The sequence below is a fragment of the Mus caroli genome, unplaced genomic scaffold (genome assembly GCF_978045245.1).
Source record: "Mus caroli unplaced genomic scaffold, Mus_caroli_1 scaffold_5, whole genome shotgun sequence".
In the NCBI taxonomy this organism is placed as follows: domain Eukaryota; kingdom Metazoa; phylum Chordata; class Mammalia; order Rodentia; family Muridae; genus Mus; species Mus caroli.
This window is the reverse complement of record NW_028227260.1, coordinates 107,390,514-107,418,367: the sequence shown is the minus strand read 5'-3', so window position 1 is coordinate 107,418,367 and position 27,854 is coordinate 107,390,514. Positions and strand designations below refer to the sequence as shown.

Sequence of the window (27,854 nt, the reverse complement as noted above, 5' to 3'; positions counted from 1 at the left end):
GGTAAGCAGAAACTTAGAGGTTGGATAGGTATTCTTATTCTGTAATATGATTTCTCCCAACTTCTTTTTACAGGTTGTCCTTTCTTCTAATCCCCCTTTGGCATTCTCAGCTTCAGAGAGTCCTAAAAAGTCACAGCAAAAAGAAAACAAAAAACAAAACAAAACAAAACACAAAACAAAATAAACAACAACAACAACAAAACCAAAAAGTTGAGCATGTCAATATGAAAACAGACAGTTGTCCTTTGCCATTTCCTTTTCTGACCACAATGGCCTCTGAAGGGAAGCATGTCCAGTAGCCTCAGTTTGAAGGGATGAATGTAAGAAAGAAAAGTGTAGCTGTTTTAAGCTCTCACCTTTCTTACTCTCATCTCTAGCCCTCCTTCTCTCTCCCACCCCCATGTGGCCACGGCCAACCTCTCTCCCTGTTTCTATCTTCTCTCTTTCTCCCTGCCTTTCTACAATAAAGCTCTAAAACCATAAAAAAAAAAAAAAAAGAAAGAAAAGGGTAGGGCTGGCGAGATGGCTCAGCGGTTAAGAGCACTGACTGCTCTTCTGAAGGTCCTGAGTTCAAATCCCAGCAATCACATGGTGGCTAACAATCATCTGTAATGAGATCTGACACCCTCTTCTGGAGTGTCTGAAGACAGGTACAGTGTACTTACATATAATAAAATAAATAAATCTTAAAAAAAAAAAGAAAAGAAAAGTGTAGCTGAGAGCCAGGGTTGCCACTGATGTGGAGGCAAATAGTAGTTTCTTTTTCTCCCGTCATTAACATTCTTTTCTTTTTTCTTTTCTTTTCTTTTCTTTTCTTTTCTTTTCTTTTCTTTTCTTTTCTTTTCTTTTCTTTTCTTTCTTCTCTTCTCTTCTCTTCTCTTCTCTTCTTTCCCTTTCTTTCTTTCTTTCTTTCTTTCTTTCTTTCTTTCTTTCTTTCTTTCTTTCTTTCTTTCTTTCCTTTCTTCCTTTCTTCCTTTCTTCCTTTCTTCCTTTCTTCCTTTCTTCCTTTCTTCCTTTCTTCCTTTCTTCCTTTCTTCCTTTCTTCCTTTCTTCCTTTCTTCCTTCCTTTCTTTCTTTCTTTCTTTCTTTCTTTCTTTCTTTCTTTCTTTCTTTCTTTCTTTCTTTCTTTCTTTCTTTCTCTGTCTGTCTTTTACACTCCATATTTTCTCCCCCCCATCAATATACTCTCCGACTGTTCCATATCCCACACCTCTTCCCCACACCCCCGTCTCTATGTGGATGTCCCCACCAGCCCACCTCACCTGACCTCTAAACTCCCTGGGGCCTCCAGTCTCTTGAGGATTAGGTGCATCATCTCTGAATGAATACTGACCCAGAAGTCCTCTACTGTATGTATGTTGGGGACCTCATATCGACTGTTGTATGCTTCCTGTTTGCTGGTCCAGTGTTTGAGAGATCTTGGGGGTCCAGGTTAATTGAGACTGCTGGTCCTCCTACAGGATAGCCTTTCTCCTCAGCTTCTTTCAGCCTTCCCTAATTCAACAACAGGGGCCACCTGCTTCTGTCCATTGGTTGGGTGCAAATATCTGCATCTGACTCTCAGCTGCTTGTTGGGTCTTTCGGAGGGCAGTCATGATAGGTCTCTTTTTGGGAGTGCTCCATAGCCTCAGTAACAGTGTCAGGCCTTGAGATTTCCCCTTGAGATGGATCCTACTTTGGGACTGTCACTGGACCTTCTTTTCCTCAGGCTACTCTCCATTTCCATCCCTGCAGTTCTTTCAGACAGGAACAAATATGGGTCAGAGTTTTGACTGTGGAATGGCAAACCTCCCTCATTTGATGCCCTGTCTTCATGTTAGAGGTGGGCTCTACAAGTTCCCTCTCCCTACTGTTGGGCCTTTCATCCAAGGTCCCTCCCTTTAAGTCCTGAGTGTCTTTCACCTCCCAGGTCTCTGGTACATTCTGGAGGGTCCCCCAACCTCCTATCTCCTGAAGTTGCCTCTTTCCATTCTTTCTGCTGGCTCTCAGGGCTTCAGTCCTTTTCCCTCACCCAATACCAGGTAAGGTTCTCCTCTCTCCCTCACGCTTTATTTCTATAAATGTTTATTTCGTTGAGTATTTCATATATGTGTATTGTATTGATATCATTTACCCCTTTCCTCTAACTCTCCCTTTATTGTACCTCCATCCTTAGCCCCTCTCATGGCCTTGTGCTCTACATATAATTAAATCAATTTAGTTCTTTTAATGTTGCTCATTATATATATGTTTTTAGAGCTTGGGTGTGGAAAATATTTTGGGTGGTACATCCTCAGAGAAGACAGAGTCATCTTTCTCTTAGTGGTTGTTAAAACCTGTCTTCATCTAGGGATGGAACACTGTGAGACTTCTTCCATCCACTCTGGCATGTCAACTTATATCAATTTTAAGGTCTTAGGTAATGTATTGTTGAGATTTAATGGGCATAGCTATCCTGTCATATCTAGAAAATACAATCTAGCAGCAGATGTCCTACTACTCTTGCTCTTACAGTCTTTTTGTCCACCTCTGGCAAGATTCTTTGAGACTTAGTTGCAGGGATTGTATCATAGATATATCAGTTTGGCCAGAGTGTCCGATGGTCACTTGTTCTCTGTATTGTGACCAGTTACAGATTTCTATAATGGTCTCCATCCATTACAAAAAGAAACATGTTTGATGGTGGAAGAGAGCTGTAGTTAACTTGAATTTACAATTCAGTTAGAAATTATATTGGTTTAGGAAAGTAGTAGTATATGTTTTCTTTAAGGTTGTCCAGGCTTACAATACCAGGTATGAATTCCTATCTATTGAGTGGTCCTTAAGGTTAAAATATATGGCTGTTGGCTACCCCTAGAAGATAAAAGACACTATTCCACCTTTTACAATGCCTTTTTATCTTGTCATTGTTGAGGTTTGTAGGCATTATAGTTGGGAAACATTATTAATTGCTTTTCTCCTTTTGCAGTTAGCTTTTTCTGGTACTATCAGAGCTAGTACCTAGACAGGGAGATTTCAGGCCAATTCCAATTGGATTCCTACAAATCCTTTGTTCAAAGTGTGAGGTGTTTTCAACAGTAAAGACGTATCTCCAATTTCTGAGAGACAAGCAAGGGTGATGTCAATAGTGGACATATCATTTTGGGCTCTCCCAACCAATTACACAAAAGGAGGCTCTTTTCTCATGCCCGACGCTGAGGTTTTTGTTAGATAATCTATTGCTTTTGGTGGGGTGAGCTGTCATCCTAGGTTGTATAAATTCATCTAAACTATATGTGAAAGTATAGACATGCAGGTAAATATATGTAACTTGAAGGAATTGTACAGTAACATGATTCCCCATGTATTTTCTAGATATGCTTAGTGTTAATTATTCCTCCTTCCTCTCACCCCACTCTAACTGGTACATGACCAGTCACTGGGAGTGTGGGTATAGTGCACTGGTGGCTGAGGTTTAGTGGAACTTACAAGGCAAAATCAATGCACAATCTGAGTCATGAGCAAGTCTTCCTAGTGTGGAGATGGCAAGGTGGATGAGGGTCAGAGGGACCCAGCAAAGGCTGAGGGAGCTGTGCATCTGAAGCTAGGCATAAAAATATGGCAATGGCATAGGGATGGGCCTATTAACAATTTTTCATTTTAAATAATGTTATTGTGTCAAATGTATAATTAATATTTTAAAAAACAAAGTGTATTTTATAAAAGGCAAAAGTTATAGACATCTACAATCACAGGGCTTAAAGAAAACTGAATGTTTTAGCATATGATTTCCAGATTATTTCAATATCCTGAAAAAGTATCTTACCATGTACTTATAGTAATTTATAATCTGTATCTTCCTCTTCCATTTTGATATACCATTGTTTCCCTACTATTGTATTTTACTCTCTTCAGTACTATAAGTATTTAGGCTTTACCTATATTCTCATATTTTAATCTGAAAAATCATTCCTATCATAGGTCCCAAAGAAATGTATGCAACATATTGTGGGGTATTTTCCTTCCTTCCTTCCTTCCTTCCTTCCTTCCTTCCTTCCTTCCTTCCTTCCTTCCTTCCTTCCTTCCTTTCTTCCTTCCTTTCTTCTTTCCTTCTTTCCTTCCTTCCTCCCTCCTTCCTTCTTTCTTTCCTCCCTTCATCCTTTCTCTTTTCCTCTCCCTCTTCCCCTTCTCTTTCTTTTTCTCTTTTTCTCTTTCTGCCATCTCTCTTCCTCTCTGTCTACATAGTCTTTGAGGTCCTGGAATTCACTATGTAGACCAGGCTGGCCTTGAACTCCTAGAAATCTGCCTACCTCTGCCTCCCATATGGTGAGAGTAAAGGCCTGTGCTACCACATTCAGCATGGATTTTCCTTTGTTAGTGAATATCTCTAAAATGCCTTTCTGTTTCTTGGCACCTTTGAGGGAGGTAACTCACCCCTATTATTCTATTTCTCTTAATATGATGATTGTTTTGTATTAGCAATCTGAACTGAAAACGTGGAGGAAATGTAATGCAGAAGAATAATTTTTATGCTCTCGTCTCATGACTGATGGCTGGCAGTCAATATTTATTCATCAATTGTTTCTGTACTTGAATCAGTTAACGTTACTGACTAAATATGTAGCCTTGTTTATCATCATGTAATGAAAAAGAAATTGTTAACGAAACTACTCCAGATTAAAGTACTTTATTTCATTAGTCCTCTTTCTAGGGATATTTTTTCTGAGAGGGAGAAATATGTTATTTTGTTTTTTAGAATTTAATAGAATTGTATCTGTGTGTTACCAATGGGTGTATGTCTTGTCTTCTTCCATTGGAGTTCAGAAGAGGGCATCAGATCCACTGGAACTGGAATTATGGGTGGTTGTAAGCAACTATGTGCATACTGGGAATTGAACCTAGGTCCTCTGCAAGAGCAACAAGTGTTCTTAAGTGTTGAGCCTTCTCCAAGTCTCCTGCAGTTTTTTTTAACACAATAATTGGCATTATTCTTATATAACAATTTCTGTCTAAAGTGGGTTTAATTTTTAAAGATGTTTTCAGACTACTGAAGGTCAGACCAATTTTAAAATACATTTTTCTGAATATCATGTCTTAGTGTTCTGAGAGAAGGAAGATTAACACTCCTAAGGGGCAAAGAGTTTTGAAAACCTTTCTAGTGGGAAACTATAGCTCACAATGATCAAAGTCTCCTCTACTACTTTCTTTGAAAAAGCTAAGAACGTCACTCATTGTTCCTCCCCTGACTGTATTCCCCAGGAAAGATCTTGTACTTTGGTAGAGAAGACATGCATCATGATGTTCATGTCATCATATTAGTAATAGCAAAAAGCTGTAAAGTATCCTAAGTATTCTATCAATGAGACAATAGATAAATTAGGCATATTCATATGTTATGCAAATTAATCTATATCTATGTTGATTGAAAAAAAATATCTAAAGTATCAACCAAAGCATTGCTGAATGACAGATAGAATGATATTTATTCAAAGTTTTAAACCATGCAGAATGTATCAATTCAGATAAACTAGGCTATAATACCTTAACAAAACCTTCTAAATTTTAGTGACCCAGATTATGTGGAACATTCTCTGGGTCACTTGCTGTCTACAGCTGTTAAAATTCTTTACCTTATCCCATGTTTCATTGATATCTTCACCAATGGAAAATAAGTACAGTGATTTTCATGTTACCCTATAAAATCATATTTTAATTATCCAAAGTAAGTCATATGGTCAAACTAAACTTGAAGGAGACTAAGGAGGGCCTGGAGAAATGGCTCACTGGTTATGAACATCTCTTGTTCTTGCAGAGAAGAACTTGTTTCAGTTTCTGGTACCTATATAAAAGCTTTTTAAACTCCAGTTCCAGAGGAGGCCTCCAAAGGAATTCACACACCTAGTGCATAGATATACACGGAAGCAAAATACCCATACACTTAAAATTAAAAAGTAAAAAAAAAAAATGACTAAGAAATTTAATTTATTTTTTCAAGTAATATTTGTGGACCTAAATATTTAACAACTAACTCAATAAACTTGACAAACTAAAGAATAATCAATATGGTATGTATATACCCTAGAGTATATACATAGGAAGAATCCCTCTGTGTAGGGAAGAAGACTGTGGAATTAAATGCGATAGGAATGCTGAAGAAATGCTTACTCTCCCACTTCAGTTTACTCCATACCATGCCCCACACTGGACTAGCTTTGGGGATGTTGCCAAAGTTACATATTCAATCAATGAATGGCTTCTCCTCAACATCTGTCAGGGTTAAGATAATAGGGAAGCACTAAACATGCTGAAGGTTAGAGATACAGAGAGGGGGAGAGAAAGAGGAGTGTTCTCTTGGCTCCATTTTATGGAGTTATCTTAAATGTATTCTCAGTGATTCTTTGGATTTCAGATGGTTCCCCCTTTTTATTGAAAATAGATTCTTATATAATATATTCTGATTATTGTTTGCCCTTCAACTCTTACCAGATCCTTCCCATTTACCCACCCACCCAAATCCACACCCTTTCTTTCAATAGAACAAAAACAGGCATAAAAAATATGATAAAATAAAAACAAACAAACCAGAATAAGACAAAACAAATTAACAGAAGGAAAAAGCCAACAATAAAACACAAGAAACAGATATGGATGTAGAGACACACATTTGCACAAATAGGAACTCCATGAAACACAAAACCAGGAAGCACAATGTATGCGCAAAGGGTTTGTAAGGAGCTCTCTTTTCTAGGCCTTGGGGTTTACCAGTTAACATCTTAGTTACCTGTGAGAACTGTCTGCACTTTCTCTTGTGGTTCTTTGATATCTACACTTTTGTAAAGAATCCTTTAACAGACTGATCCTGTGCTCAGTTTGCCACCTCTGTCCTAAGTGTATGACTTTTGTTTCTGGTTGGAGGTAGATGGATAATGATAAACAGCACATTTCTTTTACATTTACAGTGCTTTAGTTTATGTGCTGGGTTCAGGGCACATAAACCACATTAAAAGTCTCTATGCATAATCTAAGTGGATCAAGGAACTACACATAAAACCAGAGACACTGAAACTTATAGAGGAGAAAGTGGGGAAAAGCCTTGAAGATATGGGCACAGGGGAAAAATTCTTGAATAGAACAGCAATGGCTTGTGCTGTAAGATCGAGAATTGACAAGTGGGACCTCATGAAACTGCAAAGCTTCTGCAAGGCAAAAGACACCATCAATAAGACAAAAAGACCACCAACAGATTTGGAAAGGATCTTTACCTATCCTAAATCAGATAAGGGACTAATATCCAATATATATAAAGAACTCAAGAAGGTGGACTCCAGAAAATCAAATAACCCCATTAAAAAATGGGGCTCAGAACTGAACAAAGACTTCTCACCTGAGGAATACCGAATGGCAGAGAAGCACCTGAAAAAATAATTGAAGATTAAATGCAAAGCCACACTTTGTTTCTCCTTCCCCACAAACCTTTAAAATGACATAAAACCATCTTACTCTAATAACAGTTGTGTAGTGATTAAAACTGATTTTTATTCCATTTACCTTTGTGATACTTTTGTGTATGTAGTATGAATCAAATCAGGTGTGCTAGTTCACACCTATAATCTCACCACTGAGGAAGCTGAGGCAGGGAAGACTGCCATAAGTCCTAAGTCAGCCTGAGCTACAGAGTAAGACTCAAAACAACTGCAACTGAAATGACAGAAGACTCAACCTTGAGGGTATTCTTAGTTTTTCTATTTAAAATGTCATTTGATTACATTACTAACTAAATCATACTGAATTTAATTAACTTCAAAATTAAGATGTTCAATAACAATTCTGATAGTTGGCATTGGAATGGCTCTTGGTCTTCTATGAAACATGCAATACTTTCAGGGTATGGAAAGCTCTGTGCTAGTCATCTTTTGATAACAACCAAATACTTGAAGAATTTCCCTCAGAATTTTGAAGCATAATTTTTGAAGCTTATGTCCAAAATTGACATGTATATGGTGTACATGGCACATTATGGTGGAAGCTCATGACAGGGAAAACAAAATAAAACCACTTATGAACCACGATACACAAATGAAGAAGAGATCAGGGTAACCTAAATCCCTTCAAGAGTATGTCATCATAGATATAAGGATATAAGGATCATATAATGATCCAGCTTCTAAAGGTGCTGTGAACCACTAAGACTGAGTAACACCATAAGGATCAAGTCTATGACATATGGAATTTTGTAGGATACTACCTATACGAAACTCTGTCAGTTAGGTATGTATCTCAGTGTGCCTATGCAAGTTTCCTCTGTTGTTGAGCTGAATGTTATTACAGAATAGTTATCTATATGTACCCTTTTAAAATTCCACTTAAATTTGATAACAAATATATGTAATTAAATATGGAATCAGACAATATAACTATAAAAAGAAACAGTCAGAGCTGGTGAGATAGATATCATGTAAAGGTGCTTGCTGCGGTCCTGCTGACCTGAGTTCAGGCACAAGGTCCACATGGTGGAGGAAGAGAATTTACCCTGTAAGTTGAACTCTGACCTCTACATTGTGACAATACCTTGTCCCCACAAATACATAAATAAATCTAAGAAATTAAGAAAAGGTATTAAAAGTATTGAAAAGACACAATAAAGGCAAGCCTCTAAAAGTGCAAAATTCTAAGGATTGGAAAAGCAATTATGACAATTAAAAGGATTTTTAATTTTTAGTGTTGTTATTATAATTCAGATAAGATGTAGCCTGAAATTATATTTATTTTTATGAGAATATTTAATGAGAAAGATCATCAGAACTCTTCTTACTGGGCATGTATGGAAGGGAAAATTATAGATTTTTATCAAAGTGTAAATGAATGTACCCTTTGATGTATTTTGTTAAAACTATAGAGAAACTTCAAAACTCTGATGATAAATACCAAAATAGACTTAAATGAATAGATCAATGTGGATGAATAAGAACGCTTAATACTGTCAAAATTTAGCTCTTCCTAAACTGTCTATAGAGTTAATGCAATATTGATCAAAATCCTCACATCATTTTGAGGATACTGACAACTTTATTATAAGTTATATTATAACATGAAAGATATAGAGTATGCAGTACAATATTAAAGGAGACCATATTTAAAGGACTAATGCTGTCCAATACAATACTATGAAAACACTGTAATTAAGATAGTATAATATTGTGAACAAGTAGAAAACCCACTAAAAACTGACATAAGACTGAACTTCTCCTTGCCAAGGAAGCAAAGACAACGACAGAAAAAAGTTGCTGTTTAAAAACCTGGTGCAGAACAGAGGGGTATTGACAGGACTTGAAACAGAGCACACACTTGTGTGTGAAATTCAAAATTATAAGAGCCCAAGAAAATAAAAATTCTAGATGAATGTGAATTTGGTAATTGTTCTTTTGACTATGATACCAGAGGCATGATTCTTGAAGTATCTGAGAAGCTAGCTAAACTACATTAAAATGGAAAGCTCCTTGCTTTCTGAGAGGTACGTGTAAGAAAGTGAAAAGGCAAGCCAAGGACTAGGCAAGAGGAAATCCTTGTAAAATGAATACCTAATGAAGATTTTTTATCTCACATATACAAAGGGCTCTTTAAATTAAGCAAAACATATTTTTGGTGTGTATATGCATGTGTGTACGTGTGTGTGGTATCCATTCAGTGTACTTGTATGTTTGCATGTGTATGGGTTTATATACGTGCATGAATGTTGAGGCCAGATATTGACGCTGGATATATTCCTCAATCACACTCCAGTTTATACACAGCTGTGGCAGGGTCTCTCACTTGAATCTAGAGGTTACTTAAGCCTAGGGTTCTCTTTCTCTGTTGTCTGAGCTATGGAATTATAGAAAAACTGCCCAAGCACTTTTACCCACTGAGCTATCTCCCCAACCTACTAAAGAATCTTTTAATAATTTGTTTTCAATTGTATACAAACAAATGCGTTTCATTCTTGCATTTTCACAATATATGTCAATATATTTTGTTCTTATCAATTTTTTTCCTTCTAATGTCCCTTGCTCCCTCTGCTCTCTCTTGCTAGTCCCAGCTCTCCCCAAATAGCCCTACCACTCTGTTTTCATGTCATATGGTATCTGTTATATTTTCCCTTCTCTTAATATGTTTTACTCCCCTTTATATTTCAAAACCCACAAATATTTAAATGTGTATATATTTAAGTTTACAGTTCACATATGATACAATATCTACTATATTTGACTTTCTCAGTTTATATCATCTTTCTTAATATACTTTTCAGATTCATCCATTTGGCATTTCAAATTTTATTTCATTCCTTCTATGGCTGAATAAAATCCAATTATGTTGCACATTTTATCCACTCATCTGTCAACTGGCATTTAGGCCAGTCTTCATAGCTATTGTGAATAGAGAAGCAAAGAAAAAAATCTGTAGTATGTTGACTTTTGAAGAGTGTAAACCAAGGGGACGTGTATGTTGTTTATAGTACAGTTCTACTTTGACTTTTTTCTGAGGAAAAAATTCCATTATGTAACTATGATAACTGAAGATTTTCAATCAATGATATAATCCTTGTAGGATTAATAAATGTTTTAAGTTCATATTTCCTGAGCCTAGGTGTTTTTTTTTGTTTGTTTGTTTTTCGAGACAGGGTTTCTCTGTGTAGCCCTGGCTGTCCTGGAACTCACTTTGTAGACCAGGCTGGCCTCGAACTCAGAAATCCGCCTGCCTCTGCCTCCCGAGTGCTGGGATTAAAGGAGTGCGCCACCACGCCCGGCCTGAGCCTAGGTGTTAAGAATGCACATTATAATGCTAAGAGATGAAGGAATATGCTGTTTCCAATGGCTCCATATTACTCCAGATTAGGGAGTGGGGCTTGTTAAGAAGCCCATTAACCACATGTATTGATTGTCAATGCCAAGTGCCAGGCCTATTTGCCTCATTAATCCAGTCCTTTTAAAGAAAAGTTTCTGAGTTTAAAGAAATGTTTCTGAATTTCCAAATAATTTCAAATATTTCCCAAATAATAAAAGAAAACGGTGATTGCTGAGAGAGATATGAAAGTGTCAGAAAATATGCACTTTAGCTCTGGTTTTTCCTGTATCTCCCACCTGTGGTTTATTGCAGTTTTCTTTATGTGCTTTTCATATTTTGTATAGCAAACACATTTTAAAAGATTATCCAGCAACATTTGATATAACACAGAAGAGGAAAAGTAGTTTGGTCTTACAGGACAATTCCTTCCCTCAAGAATTTTTTTACTCTTCTGACAGAACATTAGAACTGTATCTGAAATTAGTATCCTGTCCCGCTGTAAACACTTCATATCCCAGCATAGTTTGTGTTTGTTATTTTGTCCCATTGCCACAAGGAAATTGCTGCCTGGAGTTCCATTCTGTTGTCCATGTGATATGTTATAGATTATAGAGAATTTTATGCCTCCTTTTGAGCATGGTAAAAATTGCCTGCTTGTTATAAACATCAGTTCTTGGGGGATATTCATAATGTGGTGTTTACTCACTGTAAATTCGCCCTTTCCTCTTTTGCCTGCAGATATACTTGGCAATAGTGTTTCATCACTTAAGCAATTTCCCATAAAATAACAGAAATAAATAAGAGAAGGAAGAACATTCAAGTGAAATGTATTGAGTGTAATTATTTAAGTGTATTGGAGAAGTGGAACTCAGAAGAGAAAAAGATTTTTTTAAAAAAGAATAAGATGCTTCAAGGGAAATATGAAATGTGACATTTTAGTATATATGGGAAAATAGAAAAGAGGAATTCTAAAAAACTTTAACAATTAATGGTAACTTGTAATAATATACCTTATTCTTTAAAAAATACTAACTAGTGCACAAACAAAGCCAGGATGTGGTTGTAAGCCAGTTGTCATGTCTACATTCTTCTCATCAGGCAGTCAATCCCTTTTTAAGTCACTACCATGTAAGCACCTCACACAATGATCTGTATGCTAAGGAGAAAAATGTGGTGTTCTGATCCTGAAAGCAGTTTGCATGTCCACATCTTCATTCATTTCCACCCTTGAGTACTGATTTTTGTCAAGCTGTGATTTAATTCTGGAGCAAACCGTCTAGAAGAGAAGACTCTCAGATATACAAAACCTCAAAGACAAAATGTAGATATCTATATTGTTATATAACATATAAAGATATATTTTTTCTTACTTGGGTCCTGTGGGTTCAGGTAAAATAATGAAGAGTTTTTAAAAAAGAAAGCAGGGCATATTGGCATATATCTATAATCCTAGCATGTGGGGAGCATTGGCTTTATAGTAAAATGTCTTACAAACAGAAATGTATGTAGGTCTGAGTGTGGAGTTTTTGTTCATTGAATTTTTTTGTATATTTGTGTATGGTGTATGTGTACGTGCATTCATGGTACATGGTGTCTAGTGAACAAAATTGGGTGTCACGTTCTGTCAATCTCTGGCTTATCACTTGAAACAGGTGATAAGAATCTCTCCTTGAAACTGGAGCTAAGCTATTCACTAAGTAGTAAGCCCCAGTGTGCCTTCTGCCTTGGCTTCCCAACCCATCCCCTAGTTCAGGAGTTATAGATATGTGTGTCGTTGTGTCTGGCTTTTTTACATGGGTACTGGGTGTTAAACTCACTTTTTCATGCTTCTCATGCTTGGGCAACAAGTGCCATTACCCATTGAACCGTCTTCACAGCCAAAAGTGTGGAGTTTTCTGTTGATAGTTTTATAGGCCTAATGTTGTAGTGTTTGTCATTAACTCTGTTGTAAATTTTAATGGATGTGAACAAAGGGATTGAGAGTGACATGCCATACATTTCCAAATGTCAAGGGTTGTCAAATGATTGTCTCATTAAAGTCATTGTGCTTCCATAAAGTAGAAATGTAACTAATGAATAGTTATATAGGGTTAACCTTTTAGTTCATAGAAAAGAAAATTTTTCTAATATGTGGCATGTATAAGGTGGGACAGGTAACAAGAACAGATGCTTCTCCAAGTCCTTCTGTGTGCTGCAGACCTGTTTGTGCAATTGAATGTTGGGAATGATACAGAATAAAGAGAAATTGTTTTCAGGTAGACAACTGTGCAATATGGAAAGCATGCAAACACTTAGGCTAGATGGTCATGTTGATGTTTATATTAAATCCTAGAAGAGATTTACACTACCAAACTTTGTGACCAATAGTTCTATCTTATACTCATAAGTTTTGAGAAAATCCTATTACTAAAGTAATTTATGGGAAATACCATAATTAACTTTTAAAGGCTCTTTTCTTTTCTTTCTTTTTTTTTTTTTTGCGATTTACAAACTTTTATTCATCATCCATAAAGTGGTTTCAAAGTGAATCTTAGTTTTGATCCATATAGTACTTTTTTCCAGGAATTCAATGCTGTGTTAAATATCTAAAGCAATCACTTTTGTTAATAAAGCTATATATTTCCTTATGAATAGAAAAACAATAAATAATAAAGCCAGTCACTTTAAATAAAATGGAGAAACAAATAATTTTAGAAGGAATGGTTGTCATAGAATTTAACTAGTAATGAATCACGTGATTTTACTTAATAAAATTATTAAATTTTGAGGTAGAATCTTGCTTTGTAGCAGAGGTCTCAGGTTCTCTATACCATTTTCTTAATCTCTCAAATGCTGGGGTTGTTGATTTGTGATAACATTCTTGGAAATTAATTTCATTTTAATGATAAATCAAAACATTTCAAAAGTTGGCAATACATGCATTTTTCAAGAAAAATATGGGATTAAAAATCATTCATGAAATGACATAGAAACTGTTAAGCTTAATTAGACAATTAATACATCTTGTACTTTAAATAACATATGTTAGCATGATATACAAGTGATAGTCAGCATAGCCATGATAAAAGTTGATGTCATGAGTTTAATAGGTAAAGCCTTAGTTTGTCCTGTTGCCCAATTTTCTCTGAAGTCTATAGGAATTGTACTTTTTTTTTTTTACCTTGGTTTTCTTTTTTTTAATTAGGTATTTATTTCATTTACATTTCCAATGCTATCCCAAAAGTCCCACACACACTCTTCCACCCACTCCCCCAACCACCCACTCCCAAATCTCGGCCTTGGCATACCCCTGTACTGAGGCATATAAAGTTTGCACGACCAATGGGCCTCTCTTTCCACTGATGGCCGACCAGGCCATCTTTTGATACATATGCAACTAGAGACACGAGCACTGGGGGGGTACTGGTTAGTTCATATTGTTGTTCCACCTATAGGGTTGTAGATTCCTTTAGATCCTTGATTACTTTCTCTAGCTCCTCCATTGGGGGCCCTGTGATCCATCCAATAGCAGACTGTGATCATCCACTTAAGTGTTTGTTAGGCCCCGGCATAGTCTCACAAGAGACAGCTATATCTGGGTCCTTTCAGCAAAATCTTGCTAGTGTATGTAATGGTGTCAGCGTTTGGAAGCTGATTATGCGATGGATCCCCGGATATGGCAGTCTCTAGATGGTCCATCCTTTCGTCTCAGCTCCAAACTTTGTCTCTGTAACTCCTTCCATGGGTGTTTTGTTCCCAATTCTAAGAAGGGGCAAAGTGTCCACACTTTGGTCTTCGTTCTTCTTGAGTTTCATGTGTTTAGCAAATTGTATCTTATGTCTTGGGTATTCTAAGTTTCTGGGCTAATATCCACTTATCAATGAGTACATATTATGTGAGGTTTTTTTGTGATTGGGTTACCTCACTCAGGATGATGCCCTCCAGTTCCATCCATTTGCCTAGGAATTTCATAAATTCATTCTTTTTAATAGCTGAGTAGTACTCCATTGTATAAATGTACCACATTTTCTTTATCCATTCCTCTGTTGAGGGGCATCTGGATTCTTTCCAGCTTCTAGCTATTACAAATAAGGCTGCTATGAACATAGTGGAGCATGTGTCCTTCTTACCGGTTGGAACATCTTCCAGATATATGCCCAGGAGAGGTATTGCGGGATCCTCCGGTAGTACTATGACCAATTTTCTGAGGAACCGTCAAGGCTCTTTTCTTAAGACTACTAACATATTCCTCCTATAAATCCTTCACTTTGAAATCTTAATAGATTTCTAATGTTCTTTCCCCACCCAAATACTGTAATGCAAATATGGCAACTAATAGATCCCTGGGTCATATAATGCTTGATGCTAATTAGGTCTACCAAAAAAAAAATTGGTCTGACTATGTAGTCACTTTCTATGTTTACATTACTGGAATCATATCTTTTGTGTGGTTTTCAGCTTCAGAAAAGCATAGTTAAAACAATTACACAATTTATTCAATAACTCAAAACCAATAAACAGTCAAGTGATTTAATGACCAAATATTGACAATGCATGCTCTGTGCTATGCTACAAGTACTATAAAGACATTGTGTCTACCATTGAAGAAACAGCATTGTCTTTGCATCCACAGAGCTCCTAGCTCAGTAGAGTAGATCAACAAGTAAAGTCTTAATCCCAGTTTACAAATGAGCAGTATGTTGAGTGGGAGAGCAGAGAGCAGGGCCTATAAGCATTCATTACTCTCTTTTGCTATCAACCTTTATGGGGTTCTACTTCCACATTCCTGCCATGATGGACCTATAAGCCAAAAGTAGATTTTGTCAGGTATCGTGCTATTCTAGGAAAAAAGCAATGATTATGGTTCCCCAGCCTGTGCAATGTAGCACCTAGGCTACAGTAACACCATTTCCTTCCTTTGTGCTTCTAGTTTAGAGGTGGGAGTGAGTCCCTTATATAGACAAGTGCCCAGTCTCTCCACTGGGCTTCTCCATCACTTGCATGGCAAATTTCTTGCACTAAATTTCAATATATCAATTATTTACCATAGTTCATACAGTTTTAAACAGTCTTTGACTTTTCTATGTAATTAAGCACATTAACTCATTTCTAATGATAGATTCTTTTATATTTTTGGAACAAGCACTTATGTCACCAGCAGTTTCATATGCTTAAGCTTATTCTATAGTTATAGGATATAGAATGTATTTAAATATCAATGTAAAGAAAATAATTTTCAAATTATAAATCCATTATGTAAATATGATAACTAAATATTTTCAATGATATAATCCTTATAGGATTAATGTTTTAAGTTCATATTTCCTGAGCCTAGGTGTTAAGAATGCACATTATAATGCTAAGAGATGAAGGAATGTGCTGTTTCCAATTGCTCCGTATTACTCCAGAGTAGGGAGTGGGGCTTGTTAAGAAGCACATTAACCAAGGTGTTGATCATCAATGCTGAGTGCCAGGCCTATTTGCCTCATTAATCCAGTCCTTTTAAAGAAAAGTTTTGAGCTTAAAGAAATGTTTCTGAATTTTCAAATAATTTCAAATATTTCCAAAATAATAAAAGAAAACTGTGATTGCCATGCCACTTGGAATGCCAAATGAATGATTTTTTAGAAAAAAAAAAAAAAAAGGAGTAACCCAGAAGGATCTGTGGCTGAAGCAGGAGGAACATGAACTGAAGACTTGGCTGACTGCATAGCATGTTCAAGTAGCCTGGACTATATAGAAAAAACTTTACATAAAAAGAGAATGAAACAAATGAATGGACCATGTCTGAGGAATGATTTAATGTTAGGAAATAATTTTCACTACAGTCATCTATGTTACCTAAATTACTTTACTAGGGTTTCATAACAAAGTACCGCAGAACAGGTAAATGAAACAGTGTACATTTATTTTGTTATAGTCATAAGGGGAGTTGGTTTTCCTTTGACTTTCTCCCTGGCTTAGGTAGTTACCTTCTCCCTTTGTGTTCACACAGTTTTTCTTCTTTGTGTTTCTGTATCATATTCTTTTCTTCTACCAGTCATATTAGATTAGGACCCATTCACATAAGCTCATTTTATCTTGCATATATCTTTGAAGGCCTGGACTCCAATTAGAATCACGCTTTGAGACACCAGAGGTTAGTAGTTCAGCACACAATTTAGAGGGAATACAATGAGGGAAATAATATTTGAAACTAAAATTAGAGGAAAAATATTCATTTCCTTAAAAGCTATATTAAATATGGTTAAATATGATATTTTAGAAATAGTCCCATTATTTTATGTGTATATTTTCAATTTCTTTCATTAATGTTATGTACATCTATTCTTTCATTTTCTTCTAAGTTATTTCTAGGCTTTAATCTTTTCCAGCTTTTGTGGATAGAATAAAATTTGTGTTTTTTTTTTTTTAAAGCAAGTTCAATGTTCCTGTACAAAACACAATACTGAGCACTGTCTATTGATTTTGTATCTTACAATATCACTTGGTTTGCTTATCATTTCTAGTAACCTTTGGTGAAATCTAGGTTTGTATATATGTAAATCATTTCATCTACAAACAGGGATGTTTGATTCCCTTCCCTTCCATTATATGCATTTTATTTTTCTCTCCAGGCTAATTGCTTTGGCTCGAACTTCTAGTACTATACAATAGTATTAGAGTTGAGTGATAAGACATCTTTGTCTTATTCCAAATTTTAAAGGAAGTGACTTCAGATTTTCCTCATTTAGTATGTCAGATCTGAGTTTTTCACATACATGCTTCATTATGCTGCAGTATGACCTTTCAGTAATTAAAATACTCGGTGATTTTTTTTTAAATCATGAAGGACTATTCAAGACTACTGAATGTTCTTCTGTATGTATTGACATGATATTTGTCCTAGTGAGGATATTGATTTCTATATGTGGACAATCTCTCGTCATGGTAAATAACCTTATTTATATACATTCATATTCAGCATACTAAAATTTTATATATTTTTCCCATTTATGTTCATTGGAAATATTGACTTATAGTTTTATTTTTGTTTCTGGTAAAAAGGTAAAAAGTTGTGCTTCTGTCCAGTCCTGGTGTTGGAGTACTATTGGTTTTGTATAATGAGTATGGAAGCTTACATTACTTCAACTTTAAAACATAATAATATTTGTATACAGTTTAATCTTTTAATGTTACATTATTATCACATTTATAGTCTTGAATTCCAAGTACTTTTTGATTAACAGGTTAACTTGTTTATTTTCATTCTTATTAGTCTTCTGAGAATTTTTTACAGTGTGCTTTGGTCATATGTACCTTCTAAGTTCTCCATAATCTACCCCCTTTCCTACCCACCCAACTTTGACCTTTCTTCCTTTCTTCCTTTCTTCCCTTCCTTCCTTCCTTCCTTCCTTCCTTCCTTCCTTCCTTCCTTCCTTCCTTCCTTCCTTCCTTCCTTCCTTCCTTCCCTCTCTCCCTCTCTCTCTTTCTCCTTTTAAAAGAATAATTCAAGTCTAATTTGTGCTTCTCATATAATCTTCAGTGGGTAGTCTTCTACTGAAACATGATTGATTTGCCAGGAGCTATACTCTTAAAGAAAACTGAAAATTTCCTCTCCTAACAGCTATCGATTACTAATAGCTCCTAGGCTAGGTGTGGGACTTTGTACTCAGCTCTACTCTGCATGTTGTGATTTGATCTGGCTTAAGCTTTCACAGGTCTTGTTCAGGCTGTCATAAATTGCTCAGAATTCAGACATATTGCCGTGCTGTGCTCAGAAAATAGTTTCCTTAGAGTCATCTACTACCTCTGACTCTTACACTCTTTCTACCCCTGTTCTGCAATGATTCTTGTCTTGGGAGGAGGGGTTATGACACAAATGCCACAACTAGGCTTGAGTACTCCTTAATTTCTTATTCTCTGAACCTTGAATAATTTGGTGTTTGTGATATTTGCCATTGATTACAAAAGAAAGTGGTTCTGATGAAAGTTTACTGATGGACAAAACAATAAATCACTAGGAGTCCACTTAATACTATGTCACTTTGGCAGAGCAATTGTAGTAGATTAATCCTCCAGGGCCTTTGGCCTCTGTAGCCACAGCTTTTTGTTCTAATAATAGGCACCCCCCAGTCTCTATAGCCACAATCTCTTGGCCTAATAATGGTACCAGGTATGGGTTTCATTTTGTGGAATGGGACTTAAATTCAATCAGGAAGTACTTGGATACTCCCATAGTGTTTATGCCACTATTATACCAGTGAACATGTCCTTCCAGGCAAATTTATTACTGTAGGTTTGGTTGGCAGCTGGATAAGAATGATGATGTCTTTCTCTTCCATTAGCATGCATACTACCTCCAAGAACTATGAAACTAGCTAGTGAGAATGTAGTTTCCAACTCACTCCAGCTTTTCTACCATCTATGTTCTGATATCTTCAGCAATATGTTCTTACCATCGGGTTTTAAGGATAACGTATAGATTTAGCAACAGCCTATATTGTTTAAGGGTATGTGGGACCTCACTGGCCAACCATTCCCAAAGAGATAACTCATTCCCAACACTGGATATTTATGTGTTAGCTTGTGGTATATAGCAGAGGCATTGCCAAGCCATTGTAGGTTAACTCCATAATTTGAAGAGAAATAATATTACTTGGTTTTTAAAACTATGTTTGGTCAAATATCAAAAATGTGTTCTAAGTAAGAGGGTGGTTAGAAGCTGCCTCGTGTGATATAGTGAATAAAGGGATCAGGATAAACAAACAACTAAATAACCAAACCATATAAAACAAAAACCATTTCTCTCTGAATTACCTGTGCTACTTGTACTGAGTCTGAGGCAGTGGTAGCTGCCATGGAGGTAGGATCCACTTCTAGATGTAGGTATTGTATAACTGAAAACCCAGAGAGAGACTGACATGGTTGTGGGGATATAAGAGGGGCTGCATATATCAGGGCTGGAGAGGAGGCTAGAGCACTGCTGGGTATAGAGATTGAGGCATGGAGCCATGAAGCAGAAATTCTGAGAATGAACAGGCTGAGAAGGCCGTGCCCCTACCACTGGCTTGGCATATGACAACAGAGGGACATGAGAAATGTGCTGCACTGAGAACACTTTACACCAGTGAGTAGGAATGCCCTCAGGCAAAAAAAAAAAAAAAAAAAGAAAAGAAAAACCAAACCACAAAATAATAAGGGGAAGAAAAATCTGTCTAGAAAAAGAGCATCCAGGCTCAAAGGTGAACAGAAACATAGGTGGGCCTTTTATACCATCTCAGAGCTTGGGTCACAGAAAGCCCCAGGTGAAAATATATAAGGTTCTGCAGCATAACGGAGATGATGGTGGGTTGTAATTGCAAGTGAGACAGTGGCTGGGGTCTCAGGGAATTCCTACAGAACATAGAGGATACCAGAAGAAATATTCATAGCAGGATGAACATATAGACCTAAATTGAATTATTAAGCATATCAGCCCTCTCCACCTCTCCTCCTGCCAAGCCTTAGACAGAAGATAAGCAGGGAAGTAGGAAGAGCTCCATTTAGAACAACAAGGGAAGAACTATTGTCGATGCTCTACTTTCTATTTCAACGTATTTATTTATATATATATATATATATTTATTTATACTTATACTCTTGAAGGTCATTGGCTTGGTTGTTTTGGCTTAGCACCTGTCTCATTTAAATAGGCTCTTAGGACTTTGTTATCTTTTTCTGTGCTTACTTTATTTTCTCTGCTACCTCTCACATTTTAGCCCATGTACTTTCTCTCTCATTCATACTTTATTGCCCCATTTCCATGTTTTGCATTCCTTCCTTATATTACTTAATTACTAATACCCAAGTATCTCTAAAAACCTATAAACTTTATTATTCTCAATCACTTTTGTAAAAAAAAAGTTTTAGATGAAAATGTTTCCAACGTCCAAGGCTTATGTGTGTGCATGTGTATGTGTTTGTTGGGGGCCGAAGGAAGGTTCCCTGTTCCATCATGTGTGTGGTTTCTCTCCCTTCTAGGACCTGGCCCAGAACTCAAAAACATTCTCTGTAAGAGTTTGGTTTAAGTAAATGCTCAGAGATGGCAGGGAGGGATGCATTATAAGGACCTCCAAGGGTGAGCACTGAGGGGTCAACCAGTTAATTCCCTATGAGCGGAGACCATTCCTCAGAATGTCATTCTGCTGCTGCTATGAGTCCTGGAATGCTTCAGAGGAGGATTCATGATGAGCAGGCCTCTTCAGTTCTAGTTTTGTAAGGAAGTACCTTCACAAGAAGGCAAGGGCCATAGTTTGGAGACAACAAGCATACTTCCACAGAGAAAGAAGTGCAGGCTTTGAGGCTGTTAAATCCCACAATTGAGGGGGGTTTATGAGACTTCCCATTGTCTAACAGTCAGCCCGGATCATCTGCCTTGTGTGTGTGTGTGTGTGTGTGTGTGTGTGTGTGAGAGAGAGAGAGAGAGAGAGAGAGAGAGAGAGAGAGAGAGAGAGAGAGAGAGAGAGAGAGATGGGGGAGTGGGGGCTTGAGCTCTGAGAGGCCCCAGGAAATGTTGGGTAGGGGAGGTCTAGGTAGAAAAATCTGCTAGAAGTACCCACTCTTTTATTTTCCTACCTGAAAATCTGAAAATCTTCAGGGAAATGAGGACCTTGGCCTGAAGGACAGATCATGCAGTCAGCAAAAAGAATAGGATTTATGCTTTGTCAGGATTAAATATAAATAATCGGGGAGAGATTATATCCTTTCCTACTATCTGTGGCTGCACTCAACACTGGACTCACCCCCACCCTATCTAAATTGTAAGCTCTGGGAAGCCCTGGGGCTTTAATGTTTATTGCTTCCTCACTTGCCCCCTGCTGGCTTTGTTGGCTTTCCAGAATGGACAGGTTGCTTAGATTCCAGAGAACGAAGGTCCAGAGAGAGAATTGGCATTGTTGACAGGTGAAAAGCCGGGTCTCTCAAGCCAGAACTGAGCTTGAGAGTCTACCCGTAGCAGACTTTCTAGTCACTTCCTCCCACAGCAATCATACTAGCGTGTGGTGCACATACTATAACTTCCATGTTGGAAATCTTAATGAATAAAGGATAAGTTTCATCTAACAAAGCTATTTAGGTTGGCTTAGGGTAGCAGAGGATTGTGTTCTGAACTTTGCTAGGTTATCAGCTGAGGACATGAAAGGATTCAGGGTTCTTCTCCCTTCAGATAAAATATTTGTCCTGCCTGGACAAATCACCTCTTTCTGATGCACACAGGTACACAGTTCTGCCTCCCTGGTGCCTTGATGTACTGGGTACATAGTTCCGTCTCCCTGGTGCCTGGATGTATTGTTTTTAGAATTCTCTCTGGAGATTCTATGGCCCGTGGTTTCACAGCCATAAGAGTTGGCTTCTTAGGCCTGGCCAATCATGTAAGGGAAAATAGGTAATTGGGCTGGAAGTCCCGCCCACGGTGGCCATTCTGGGCAGCTGCTCTTTCCAGGGAGGATCGCCTAAGGCTTCTGGTTTGTTTTTCTCGTCCGGAGAGAGGTGAGGTTTTGTTGTGAAGTTTGGACTCTGGTCAGCAGGGAAGGAGTCCTAGCCGTGGGCATATTAAAGGGAGGCCCCTTGGGGTGGGCTTGGAACCCTTTTTCTCCCAAACATGTTGTGGGTGCTAGTATTCCCTGTCCCAGCGGTTATTCCCCAGGAGGCTTTCTGCAGCATAGAAGCTCTTTGCTTTAATGCTGCCCCCTTCCCCAATGTTGGGAGTCCCAGAGAAGCAAAGCTTTTTGGAAGGACTTTGAACTTTTGTCAGCCAGGAGAGGGGGCCGAATCTTGTGCTAGAAGACTGATGTAAGAATGGAAGACTTGTCCTACTTGAGAGAAATAGGGGGCATTAATCCTATTTGTATCAGCAGTTTTTAGGAGGCTCCAGCCTGGTTGGTTTCGGTGTGTATGTACTGTTTACAGCTTTCTATGGGGGATGGGCTCCTCAGGGGAGGTGAGGCTGTCTGGAAGGAGACTGGACTAGGGTCAGCCTTGAGAAATGTCACAGGATAGAGGATATGGAGAACTCCGAGGGATTGTTGGAAGCCCTCACCCCTCCCTGCTGTCCATGAATGTATGACGCCTTATCTCACTTGTCTCAGAGGTATCTAGGCAGGGTTATGTCATAATCCTTCCAACCGTCCACATGTGAGAGTCCTAAGGGAGGTGAGGCTTTTGGAAGCAGGCTACTCAGAGAAAAAAAGATTTGTCAAAGATGGCCAGGGCACCTTTGCAAAGGAGTTCTCAGATCCTGTCAGGTCCAATTTAGCTCCTTAGACTAGGTGGGAGTCAGGGGTGGGAGAGGAGAAACCCTCTCTTGTAATCAGCATAGGAAAACAAATAGCCCAGTCTCCAGTGAGGTGGCCCCACACTCAACAGGTATAAACCTTAGGATATTGCGGGCAATATCTGTCAAATGTGACACCTTTTTTCTGGGTGATGTGTCAAAGAGAAGGGCTTTGACCTGAGAAGGAAAAATTCTGTGAGGGTTAGTCTGTGTAAAGACAAGTCTTTGACTTGCTTGGCATCAGATTAAAGGTCCCTGGTGAGGACTGAAGGAGTTTCATTCTTCCCCATCTCTAATTCTATCCCTATGGATAGGAGTCCAACTTTCAACTTACTTCCAGCCAAGGGAGGCTATAGCTTGTGGTGATCTAATGTAATGGGCTCTGCCTTCTGCCACAAGCTCTCCAAAAAGCCAGGGTCTAGGAGTGTTTCCAGATGGTGAGGTTTTGGTTAACTAGACACACTTCAGGTCAAAAGAGACTGACGCAAGGTCTCAAAAGAGACCTTGAACAGCAGTCAGTGGATTTGATACCATTTTGAGGCAAGATCTCAAAAGAGACTGAGGCAAGGTCTCAAAAGAGACCTTGGACAGGAGTCAGTGGATTTGATGCCATTTTAGTTTTGTATGGAGTATTCCAGGGAGACAAGGAAAGCCTTTGTGTGTCTGTTATGTCAGCAGAGTGAGAATTTGGTATCTTTTCTGTGTCATCTTGCACTCTCAGGGAACTGAGGAACTTGGTCTGAAGATGCAATAGTATGATTAGGCAGTCCATCAGGTCAGAAGAGTGAGGAGTCAAATCCAGCACTGCCAGAGGTTAAGGATTCTAAGTAAAATCTGAGGGTATGGTCACCCTTTCTAGGACTGAAAATATATCTGCTGCTACCTTTCCCATGCTGACTGTCAGCTTATTGGATGCCCTGAGGGATGTGGTTGGATGTGATACATCGTCTTCTCTATCTTGGTAATCTCAAAGCATTGCTCAGAGGAGCAAACCGTGGTCAGCAGATGATATAGCCCCAGGCTCTGACAAGTTCAGATTGAGAAAAGTACATCTCTCATTTAGGAGATAGAACCCAGAGTTTGGTCAGTTCTTGACTGTCATCTTAGAAGTCCCTTCGCAGGTGTGCTTGGGGAATGGGATTCTCATGCTTTGTTTTCTTTGTCTGAGGAGTGTGAGCTGTTATCTTTAGGGGTTTTTGCAGTGCAGCAGGTGAATAGGATCTAAGACTTGCCAGAGTAAAGGTAAACTCAAAGGGGATCATATACCTGGGATTCTGGTGATTTCAGAGTAAAGTTGAACCCAGCTGCATTGAGCAGTTTAGGGTTGTTCTGGAAGCCTGCCGTGTGGGAGGTCATCTCAGCTCATTTTAAAGAGCTGTAAGAAATAGCAGTGAAGGCCTTGATGTGAGTCATAGTCCCTCAAGTCCCAGACTAGAAAAGGTTCAGGAAGTAAAGTAGCTAAGGCGAGAAGCATATCCTGACTATGTACCAAGCATACTACCCAAACCCCAGAACCCAGGGGTTCCAGGGACCTAGACACATGTCTAACTGTGGGCCCTAGAGTCTCAGAGCTTACTGTGACCTAAATGCTGAGGACATTTCTCATATCCATCTTCAGGTTCCAGTAAGACGAGCAACAAGGAAAGCGGTAGCCTTGCAGATCTCTGGGACATCACACACAAAGGAGTCCTGTGAGTATGTTTTTGTTAAAACCGCCAGGAAGGAAATTCTGAGCTGAGGCCACTCACACTACCTTTCTCTTCCCCAGGTCAGTGGGATCCATTCACCCACAATCCTGCGTATACTGCCATCACCGGTTTGATTCATTATGCCATACTATCCATACTTCAGCCTTGAGAAGGTTTTCCAGGATGCCTTTGAAATATATATATTGCCTGATGAAGAACAGGAAGATGAAGAGGAAGAAATGGAAGAGGAGTGGGAAGACATAGAAGATGAGGAAGAAATGGAGGAGGAAGAGGAGGAGGAAGAGGAAGAGGAAGAGGAAGAAGATGAGGAAGAGGATGATGATGAAGAGGAAGAGGAGGAAGGAACAGGAGAGGAGGAGGAAATAGCAGAAGTTGAGGAGGAAGTGGAAGAGGTGGAAGTAGCAGGAGATGTTGGGGAAGTGGAAGAGGAGGAAGAAGTTGTAGAGGAGGAGTACGAAGAGGAAGTTGAGGAGGAGGAATGGGAAACCATTGATGGTGATACTGTGTCTTTCACACTATCTGCCACATTAAAAATCTCTTTACCCTCCTGTCCTTCTCCACCTTCCACCTTTTCATCCCATCCTCTGATCTGGGGCAATCCCAGTGGGGTGGATGGGTCTGTTGCCTGGATGATGAATATTTCCCAAAGTCATCAGAGCTTGTACACCCTCATGTCATGCAGCAACTTGGATGAAGAATACAGCAGCCAGGAAGAAGAGAGTTTCACTTCCTCATGGAGAAAACTCCAAAACCAAAAGGTTACTGAACTGGTGAATCTTATGATCCTCAAATATAGAATAAAGGAACCCATCAACAAAGTAGAAATGTTCAGAGTTGTCACCGAAGTCTTTGAGAATGAATTCCCCATTATCTTTGAGGAAGCTTCTAAGTGCTTGGAGATGATTTTTGGCATTGATATAAAGGAAGATGATGCAGTAAGCAGCTCCTATGTCCTGACCAACTCACTGGGCCTCACATATGATGATGTGATAACTGACAGCCAGAGACTGCCCAGAAATGGCTTCCTGATAGTTATTCTGGGTGTGATATTCATAGAGGGAAACTGTGCCTCTGAAGAAAGCATGTGGGAATTTCTGAATATGATGGGAATATATGATGGGAAGGAGCACTTCATTTATGGGGAGCCCAGGGAGTTCCTCACTGGAGATTTAGTGTACCAAAATTATCTGATATATCAGCAGGTACCCGAGAGTTATCCTCCACGCTATCAGTTCTTATGGGGTCCAAGAGCCTACTCTGAGACCACCAAGATGAAAGTCCTTGAGTTTTTGGCCAAGCTTACAAGTAGGGCCCCAACTTATTTCTCATCCTTATATAGCGAAGCATTCAGAAATGAGGAAGGGAGAGTCGGAGTTGGCCCCTTGGCTTAGTACCATGTTGATATCAACAAGAGGCAGCCTAATATCTGGTTTGAAAGAGGACAGGCACAATTTTCTGTAGAAGAGGATAAAGTTTAGTCTGGGTATGGTTAAAACACAGTGTGGGGCAACTTTGTGTTCTGTTTCATTTTATTTTTTCCTTTCGGGTACTTTCTCCAATTGTAATTGTAATTAAAATGTGTTACATTATCTTTGCAATGTACGTTTATGAGTGATCATAATTTCTTTCCTGTCTTACCAGCTTTTGAGAAAATAGAGGGAACTATTCAATGGTTAATCTTTGAGTTCCTTCAATCTGTTTAGTCAACTCTAAAATATGTACCTAGATTGGTTTGATTAATAAAACAGGAAAAATGGTAATAAATCCTAAGATCTCTGCTCACTGATTCATTTATTGGTCAAACATTATTTGGATATATTTTTAAAGTTTTATTTATTTGACTTTCTATGAGTATGAGTGATTTTACCTGAACGTATGTATGTTTACCACGTGTGCCTGGGGCCAACAGAGATTAGCAGATGGCACCAAATACCCTGGAACTGGAGTTTCAGCTGATTGTGAGCCACAGTATGGATGCTGATAACCGACTGAACCCAGGTCCTTTGCAGGAACAGCAAATATGCTTTAATACTTGAGCTCAAACTTGAATATATTTGTTTGTTTGTTTGTTTGTTTGTTTGGAATATGTGTGGTTTTGGAGAGGTGTCTGAGGTACAGCTGCCTTATTAGGAGCATGGAGAAGATGATAAGAAAGCAAGAAGTGTCAAGCCGAGAAGCGAGACTCTGCTTGTCATCACTCAAGTGCACACATCTCAAGTCGATGCAATAGCCCTGACTCTTAGTAAGTCTTTGAGGACAGAGAAAATACTAGGATCAAAATTATTAACTTGTTCCCTTGGGGTTCCAGGGAACAAGAGAAGAATCCCTGGCTGATGCTTGAATGGCAAGCATCCTGGGATTCTCCCCTAGCGTGCTTAAACATACTGTCTGCTCTAAGAAATTTTTTTGTTTTGTTTGTTTTGGATTTTTAGACAGGATTTCACGTAGACAAGGCTGGCCTTGAACTGATTTCCTGCTTTCACTTCCAAAGTGCTAAGATAATGGCCTTACACTGCTATATCCAGCTCTATACCCTGATCCACAAGGCTGAACAGATTTATATAAGGGTTTCCAAGACAGCAGGGTAAGAATCCTTGGGTGCTGCCTAGGAATCTCCAGGTTGCCATTCTTCTTTTTGCCTGGAAGAGCCAGAACCAAGGGATTGTAGTTTGGCCAATTTTAACCAGGCTCTAGGATCTGGTCGCAATAAAATTAGTATATCAGAAGATGAACAGCTGTGAGGGGAAGAAACTTTTTTTTAAATTAATTCTCAGCTTCTTCAGTTGAAGAAATTCAAATTTTTTCGATCTGGGAGGAGTTATTCACATCCAAATAGTTTCCTTTTTAGAAAGACAGTATCATGACTTATTTGGAAAGCTGTGTGTTGGGGTTGATTTGATATTGATTCTCCTGGAGAGTTCATTTCCCTCCTAAGTGGATAGATATGTGGTCAAATTAATATTCAAACTCAACTGATGTTCATTCTATACACAATTATCTGCATACACCATGCCAGATGACTCAGGCTATATATTCCAACAGTCCTACATGATATGATTGTTAAAGCCGGCTCCACAGAGAGCCAATCTAGGCTT

The 27,854-nt window shown here is 38.4% G+C and overlaps 1 protein-coding gene across 2 annotated transcripts in view; it reads left to right on the top strand.

The window, feature by feature from the left end:
* The window catches only part of LOC110286137 (melanoma-associated antigen 1-like), a 168,403-nt gene extending 141,934 nt beyond the window's left edge, over positions 1 to 26,469 (top strand). For both annotated transcript variants that reach the window (XM_029473339.2, XM_029473337.2), the window contains exons 9-10: positions 24,669 to 24,741; positions 24,819 to 26,469. In XM_029473339.2, the coding sequence (XP_029329199.1) occupies positions 24,879 to 26,150 (1,272 nt within the window). In that variant the 5' untranslated portion in view covers positions 24,669 to 24,741; positions 24,819 to 24,878 and the 3' untranslated portion in view covers positions 26,151 to 26,469. The remainder of the gene's footprint in view (positions 1 to 24,668; positions 24,742 to 24,818) is intronic.
* Positions 26,470 to 27,854: the final 1,385 nt, after the last annotated feature.